The sequence below is a fragment of the Micropterus dolomieu genome, linkage group LG15 (assembly GCF_021292245.1).
Source record: "Micropterus dolomieu isolate WLL.071019.BEF.003 ecotype Adirondacks linkage group LG15, ASM2129224v1, whole genome shotgun sequence".
Classification (NCBI taxonomy): Eukaryota; Metazoa; Chordata; class Actinopteri; order Centrarchiformes; family Centrarchidae; genus Micropterus; species Micropterus dolomieu.
This window is the reverse complement of record NC_060164.1, coordinates 7,777,751-7,786,368: the sequence shown is the minus strand read 5'-3', so window position 1 is coordinate 7,786,368 and position 8,618 is coordinate 7,777,751. Positions and strand designations below refer to the sequence as shown.

The following is an 8,618-nucleotide window of genomic DNA, read 5'->3' as shown; positions in this document are numbered from 1 at the left end:
CAATATACTGCGGAATCAATTAGTTAGAAATTATTTTAAAACAATTCTGATAGTTTTAGATAATATAAAGTTGAATATCTGAGTTTTGAGCTCACGTTTTAAAGAAAATATTCAATCAGCATTGAAAGTTATCAGTAGCTGCAGCCCTGACTACATACACACAAATACAAAAAAAGCTTTTTAATGCAAACAAGCATTTAGGAAATAAAGTACAAACATGAAAATAATAAATCACCTGCAGCACGAATGTACTCTGATCCCTTCCCTGGTAGTATCTCTAGGTTGTTTACCAGTGTGCCCACAGGAAGGGCTCCCAGTGGGAAAGCATCACCCTCATTGGCTGAGACTGCACAGTAAAAAACAAAAAGGACGCTGACTAACATCGCATTAAATGCAGATAGTCCAAAATCTACCGAATCTTTACTTCCATCATCTTGAGTGAATGTTTGGAGGGTGACGACCCAGAGTGGATCTTTTACCTGCCATGCGTCCAATCACTCCAGATGTTTTAATGACATCTCCAGCCTGCATGTTCTCTGTAGCTATAATCCATCTTTTCCGGTTGCCTCCAGCTACCAGGGCAATGTCAGCAGACCTGTGTAGACAGCACAGATTGTGACAACCAACTCTATGTTCATAACCTTTAGTATATATGTTCATCAAAGTGTGATGAAAGGTGATCTGACCTGCATGGGTCGTATCGCACTTCAACAACCTTCTCTTCAAAGGGCTGGTCCTCTTTGTTTGGTTCATAGCGCAGGCGCTGAAAGTCTATCCACCGGTATTTCTGTTTATGGCCACCGCCAATGCCATGTGTCCGTATCCTTCCTGTGTGGCAGAAAGAAAGATGAGCAGCTCTTTCGGTCTGTAAAGTGTGAGAAAATGGTCCATCACAATGGCTTATAGCCCAAAGTAAAATCTTCAAATTACCTGTTTTGTCCAACCAGCAGTCCACAACCCAAAGATAATAAGTTTTCTAACATATAAGACCATGAAAGCAGCAAACTCTCACATCTGAGAACCTTGAAATACATCATGCTCTGCATTTTTGCTAAATGTGCAATCATCATGAATCATTATCAAAAATAGTTTAAAATTTGTGAAATCTTTATTCTATTAGTGCAGTTTTTCTCTCTGTAAAGACTGGTGTATATGATCCAATACAGGTTTATATCAAACGCTGTTTTACAGAGTCTAATCAGACCTGGACTAGAGTAACGCTGACAGCCTACAGACAGATTCTGAACCTTTATTCTATTTGTAAAAACAGGAAAAGGGCAGTTTCATAGTTTTTCAGATCACTATACTCCAGATGTATTGTAAAACCTTCTGCAAACGTGCCAGTTAGGCCTTCACTGGTTGACACTGAAGGCCAAAAGACCGTTTTGAACCCTGTTTGAGATTTGTACGCTTTTAATCTATTTGTGAAGAACAAACTAAGCACATATCCTGCACATTAGAAACCAACTTCAGCCTCGTCCTTTGCCAGCCTCGCTTGTAAACACACAGACTCTTATTCTTTTTCTGCCCACACTCTTTACCTGAGTGATCTCGGCCTCCTGTCTTTTTCATTCCTATGGGCCTGATGGTGTACTTCTCCCTCTGCTTCCAAAACGTCCTGTTCTGCTCCAGAGAGGCTGTGGTGAGGAAGCCTCTGCACTGTCCGACTGCACTGGACACCTGGGTTCCCAGTTTAGTCTGGGCAACTGCCTGTTAACGCAAAGGGCAACATAGCTTGTTCGGTAGTTGTGATTTTGTGACGATTCAGATCTCCACTTTGACTGACAGCCTGCTTACCTGCGAGGAGAGCAGAGCAGGCTGGGAGAGGGTCAGGGAGCGCAGAGCTCGAGTTAGACACGAAACCGCCATCATAACAGCGTCCTGCTGACAGAGCTGAAGAGAGGCAGTTTGCCAGATGTGAGTTTTGTGGTTTCCATTTATCTGCGTTTCCACTACATGGCGCACAACATTAGCTTTACTATATTGAATAATGTCTAGAATATTTCTCCTGCTTTTTATCCAACTTCTTACTCAGTCTAACTTTTAACTAAGCTTGAAGGAATCAAATCATTAGTGGTCAACAAAATAACACAACCTACTACGTTTCAATGTATCTACTGTTGTATTTTTTTTGTCTCAACTGTGCCTATACTGTCATCACCCTAACGTTAGGGGAGTAACCTTTACCAAATGGCAAGTCAACGTGTGCTATCGCTAATAGCTTAGCCTGAATCTACCAAGTGAGATCAATAATACGGCTCAAAAATGGACCTGCCTTTTGGGTTATGTTTTAATAAACTAAGCCATATTGGCCATTAATGTCACTTCCAATATGCAAAATAACCCAATATAAAATAGTAACATTAAACCAACCTTTATAATTGACTCATTTCATCTCAAGCTTCTTTTCGGCGTCCTTCAGTCCTGCACGCTACGTCGCGCACTGATGACGTATACTCCAGCGCTGAGAGCTCCCTTTTCTCCTTTATTTATTAAAAACTGTAAGTTACAAGTTAAAGTTGACTATTTATGATATACCCATCTTCCCATGTCAACAGCTTACATGGTATGTACGTCAACATGGTCCTGGTTTGTCATCATCATATGAAAATAGATATGTAATACTAGAAACATCAGACAGAACATCAGAATCAGCTTTATTGCCAGATATGTGTACATATACAAATAATTTGACTCTGGATTGTACAATGCTCACGATGTGCTTACTTATACAATAATACAACAACACAATAAGTGTTGTTAATACGGTAATAAAATCAAACACAGGCTACAGTATAGAGAACACATATACACACTATAAACAAAAACAAAATACAGATTTAGACAATAGTGCAATGAGCAGAGTGCAAAGGATGCAGGAGTAAATTATTATTACCATTATTATTATTATTATTTATTATGTACATGTCGTAGGTGGATGTGATATACAGGTGCACATACACATACAAGCATAGGTGTACACATGTACACAGTGTGATGAGTGCAAAGGATGCTGGAATAAGTATTATGTCCGGTGTTATGTACATGAGGTTGGTGGATTTGGTATACAGTATATACAATATACAGTATGAGCAGCTCTGAAATAGAGAAGCCGGTAAATAGATTAGAGACAGAGTTACTGGGTTGTTGTATAGGAATTGTTCCTGACAATGTGAGTCAGCTGTTCATCAGAGTGATGGCTTGTGGGAAGAAACTGTTCCTGTGACAACACTAAAGAGGAAATATATTTACCTGGGTAAAGGAGAAATGACATCTATTTTGGATTAATTGTTTGTAGAAGAGTGTGGAGAATTTAAATTAGATTGAACTGGCAGAATCAGTTACCTGTTGGTGCTCACAAATTAACCACCAGATGTCACTATCTGCTCTCTCTTATTCTTTTTTTCAGTGGCGGAATTTATGGGATATTACCATAGACTGTAAGCTATTACAGGGTAGTTAAATATCTTTGAAAGTTAAACATTAAACCTTAAAGTTAAAGTCGTCACCTACTATCACGTGCGCAGTACCCTTTACATTTTATATTCCGTAAAGTTCCGTAAAGTGAAAATATATAATTACAAATATTAGACTAAACATTTGTGTTTGTGGACACCACGATAGATAGATAGATAGATAGATAATCTTGAAGATGCTTTCTCCTAAACACAGCCCCTTAAAGAAGGGCTTTGAAGGGCTCTGCTCCTAAGAAAAGCAGCGAAAACAAAACATGACGTCACTATACATCAACTCCGCCGCAGAGGCTGCTGGGAGAATCTTGTTGTGCTGGAGACATTTTGGATTTAAAGGGGCTGAGCTAGCCGTCAGTCCTAGCTCTCGGTAAGTAATAGCTGTGTTTTTCCACTAAACTCATTTTATACGTGTGTTATTCCTGTATGTAACCGTGTATTTAAGTTGTATGAACGTATGGTACCGTGTTAATTAATGATCAGCTCGGCAGTTTGTACAGGGTGAACTCGCAACAACTAAGGGAGTGGTGATGCTAGCTGGTTAGCCGAAGCTATTAGCTAACGTTAGTGTCTGACCGGAGCGCTAAACAGATGAATAAGCAAGCGTCGCTGTGAGGATAGCTAAACGAAAATATCATCATAAATCCGGTTAAGCGGAAAAACGGCTAAAATTATTATTCTTAATAAACAGCCTGGTAGATGAAGTTAGAAATCCTGCCCCCGTTGTAAACTGTGAAAGTCAAAACAAAATGAAATTGTCATACTAATGACTCAAGATTTCATGAGCAGCGCTCATATTAAACGATAGACCACTTAAGCTGTAGTTTTGTTTTTATATAAGTTCCAAGCGTTCAGAATCTAATTGTTTGTGTTCCAAACACGTTAAGGTTGTGCAGAGTCATTAACATGCAGCTACCACGATATTAATCAAATGTCTAGAATTGTTTTCAACACTGCTAACGTGACACATCACTGTAGAACTGTGCCGAGAACAGTTTTATAAACACAGGTGTCACATTTCTGCACTGAACTCCTTTAGGTTAGGCAGATGATCAACCTGCTATCTCTTCCTGAATCAGTAGCAACATTCAGGCAGGCATTTTCAGACAACTAGTACTGGGAAAACAGCCCTCCAGCAGCTGGTGTCAGTGGAGTGATGGATGACTGCGGGCAGTGTCTGGTGGCACTTCCCTCCTGGTTGTCCCAGACCGTGCCACACCCTCCTTGATGGCTGGCTCTCCTTTGTGTCTTGTGGTGCCAGTGTGTTGGATTGCTTTTTCTGCAGGAAACAGACGAAGATAAGGTGATCTGTTGGGAGTCAAACTTCATCAAGCAGACAGGAAATGCGTCTCTGGGGAGATGCCCCAGAGATGGACCTCTGGCTTGTTGATGCACCCACTGCAGTCTGCTTTCCCGACATTTCCTATGCTATTATTTTACTATTCTAAGAGGAACAAGCACCCCACCCTCTCTCTAACGGTCTGATTCTGGAGCTTGTGCTATGTTTTATATTTGCTCATTAAAGATCTTTAGTGAAGGCCAGGTCAGCTTTTTGATGGGGTTGTCTGTAAACATTTAAACTTGTGTCTGTAGGTTTACTTTAAATGAAATCCATGCAACTTTAAAGACAAAATGAAAGCTTTTCACCCTGCACTAAAGTCAGTAAGATGCAATTAAACTTGGCAGTAGCAAGTACACACTTATGCACAATTAAGGGTTATTCAGTTGATCCTCTCTTTGGAGATCAGGTGCAAAAGCCCAGTCGACTTGAATGCAGTGATGGTAAGGAGGGATTAGGAGAAAGGAGGGACAGAGTGATGATGGTGGTGTTTGCCAAAGGGAGATGGGATAATGTGAGGCTTGAGGCCTCTCTGGAGATGGAGACTAATGCAGAGTGGAGCTCTGGATGGGCAAACATGACAGGGATATGGCCCAAGTTCCCACTGCTCAGAAGGCAGTCTATATTGAGTCCGGCAAGTTGTTCCTTTAAACACGGAACTGTCTTTCGTAACACTGTTCTCTCCTCTTTGGCATTTCTACTGACTTCTGGGCTGGATGTGCTACGATTGCTGCTGCAGTATTATATGACCTTTGATCCCCCTGCAATGTTGAGTCATCTAACCAGTCCATAAAATTCAGTTTCTGAGCCACCTCATCGTAACAATGTCAAATTAAGACTCGCCTATTCGATTGTTTTTGAAAAGATTTGTTTGTTATTAATTTATTGTATTACAGGTAATCTAGTGACATTGGTATCGGAACAATGTAATCATGTTACCAGAAACTAGACGGCTCTCTAATCACTGCTGTATTATTCAGCCCGTGGACCTCAGTGAAAACATTTCCAGAGGTATATGATCATTATGGTGTCGTATTGCAAGTGCTTGGTGGGCTCCACATGTTCCTGTCACATGACCAATTACTGGACTGTGCAAGGTAAATGGGTGAAATAAGCTCACCAGACATTTATTCCTTGGTGCTGTGGTGAGAACGTATGGCCGAGAGTGAATCAGTGTAATGTTTTTCACATAGACGCAAATTCAAAACGTGCACTGCAGAATTGTTTTCTGGTTGTATATAAATAACTGTATAACGTGTTGTTATTTTATTTTATGTTGCCATATTCTAATATGCATTTAATTATATGTGTGTAGCTTGACGGAACTGCAAACTTTCATTTTGTTTTACAACCTTGTGCTGTGTAATGATAAATAAACTACCTTGATAGTACCTCGAGACAGTAGGATTTAACCTTGCAGTGTGTTTTGTGCCCTCGGCCTTGGTGGCATGTGAAACTCTTTTCGAGCCTGTAAATAGTGTCGTTGAGTCCATCCCGTTATGTCTCATTAGACCTATTCCTTTGTGTCTGATGGGTATAACGTAGCAGAGTCTAGATCAGGATGGCTCCCTCCCCCATCCGACCTGCTCCTCCACACTCCTCTGCTCTTGTCCCCCTGTGGGCGGGGCTGTCTCTTGATGTGCGGCCTGAGCTGCTGTTGGTTGTTCTGACGGAGCAGAGGGGAGGTCATCATCCTCCTCCTCCTCCTCCTCCTTCTCTCCCCACCATCGGCACTCCGCATCACTCTCATTCCCGCCCTGTTTCATTTCCCTTTGCTTCTGTTTCACACTGAAGGTTTCCTTTTTTCATTTTAAGGAGGATTAGCGCAGCATTTTTATGATGCACTTTGCTGGCGTGTAACGCCGCAGCTGGAGGAGGAGTCGTTATCTCATCAGATTTTCTCCGTGCCAAACTATGAGGCTCTGATCTGCCACTGAAACCGAGGTTAGTTTTCTGGTCCAGCAAGCTGTAGCAGCTGAAAACATTGGCAGCAGGAATGATAGATGGCTTAAGCCTTTAGAAGGCATTCAGTGGGTTTTGTAATGGATAGAAAGATTTGAGTGTAATTTTCACATTTGTCATTTGTTTCCCAGAGCCATGACCACTTTTCTTAGATTAAATTGTTTCACTATAGCCCTATATATTGGAGAAACTCTAATGGTTTTAGATTTCCACCTGATTGTAAAGCTACATTTCATAAAATACCCCATCTGTTGCAAAGTACAAATGGGAGACAGGAGCATCTGTTAATGCACCATGTCTTCTCTATGTTGCGGATGTATTAAAATGGTAGGTCAAGTAGCTCTGGGCTGAGGGATTAGTTGAAAATAGTTTCCTCGTGTGCCCGTGTTTACTTTGCTTTTTTGTTTTTAAGAGGTAAACATTTCTTCTACCTAACTCGCTGCTACTGAACCTTGAGTAATACTTGATCCAGATCATTCCTGTACCTGATCACGAGGGCGTTAGGATGAAAGCCCAAATCGAGAGAATATTTGCTGCCATATAGTGTAACATGGACACGGAGAGTGCATTTTGTGTGTTGTTCCAAAAACTCTGGGATCCACTTCAGCAGTATGATATTATTCCGGCCTCATGAATTAGAGTTGGTACATAGTCTGCCAATTCATTTAGTCAGCCTGTTGTATCTTAATGGTTTGAAGCTATCATTTGCTTTGTGTACATGATTTGCAGGAAACACTAAAAAGTAAATGTTAAAGATTAAACCAAGGGCAGCCTTTTTAAAGAAAAACAACAGGCCTGTTGGACTTTATCACACCTCTTTAAAGAGATGGAAAATATTAACTTTAGCTGTCTGAAGAAAGCAGATGTCCTTGATACAGGTGTTTACATTTCATTAAAGGGAAGCTGCTCTCCCTTGACTGCCATGAAAGCAGTTCTTCTCTTTGTCAGCTGCTGTTTATACCCAGCTAGTCAGGCCTTTCATCCACATAGGTGTTAAACTGCTGAGACTCAGAGAAACTGTACAGGGTAATAAGATGTTTGATCTGTGAATATGCTTGATCTTTCAAAGAGATCATTTTCTCTCTTGTTCAGAGCAGGTAAGAGCTCTGGTGCCAGACCTTATCAGGGAGAAATGTACTGTAGGCTGCGAAAGGCAAAGCAAACTTCTCCTTCTCTGGCAAAGTTAGGTTTTGTAATCTCAACCTTGGCTTTCCTTAGCTGCAAAAAGTAATGAGCCCTAACATACAGTGAGTTAGCAAACACTAGAGGATGGAGCATGAAAAAATTGTCTATATATATACACTGCTCAAAAAAATAAAGGGAACACTAAAATAACACATCCTAGATCTGAATGAATAAAATAATCTCATTAAATACTCCTTTCTTTACATAGTTGAATGTGCTGACAACAAAATCACACAAAAATTATCAATGGAAATCAAATTTATCAACCCATGGAGGTCTGGATTTGGTGTCACACTCAAAATCAAAGTGGAAAACCACACTACAGGCTGATCGAACTTTGATGTAATGTCCTTACGACGGCCTAAACGAGTCAAAATGAGGCTCAGTAGTGTGTGTGTGTGGCCTGCACGTGGCTGTATGACCTCCCTACAACGCCTGGGCATGCTCCTGATGAGGTGGCGGATGGTCTCCTGAGGGATCTCCTCCCAGACCTGGACTAAAGCATCCGCCAACTCCTGGACAGTCTGTGGTGCAACGTGGCGTTGGTGGATGGAGCGAGACATGATGTCCCAGATGTGCTCAATTGGATTCAGGTCTGGGGAACGGGCGGGCCAGTCCATAGCATCAATGCCTTCCTCTTGCAGGAACTGCTGACACACTCC

The 8,618-nt window shown here is 41.2% G+C and overlaps 1 protein-coding gene across 1 annotated transcript in view; it reads right to left on the bottom strand.

Moving 5' to 3' along the window:
* Window positions 1-2,462, bottom strand: part of mrpl2 (mitochondrial ribosomal protein L2) — a 5,703-nt gene extending 3,241 nt beyond the window's left edge. Inside the window, exons 1-6 of the mRNA XM_046070259.1 lie at window positions 2,374-2,462; window positions 1,798-1,893; window positions 1,542-1,710; window positions 687-828; window positions 480-595; window positions 236-346 (exon numbers count right to left, since the gene is read on the bottom strand). Of these exons, the coding sequence (XP_045926215.1) occupies window positions 236-346; window positions 480-595; window positions 687-828; window positions 1,542-1,710; window positions 1,798-1,872 (613 nt within the window). The 5' untranslated portion in view covers window positions 1,873-1,893; window positions 2,374-2,462. The remainder of the gene's footprint in view (window positions 1-235; window positions 347-479; window positions 596-686; window positions 829-1,541; window positions 1,711-1,797; window positions 1,894-2,373) is intronic.
* Window positions 2,463-8,618: the final 6,156 nt, after the last annotated feature.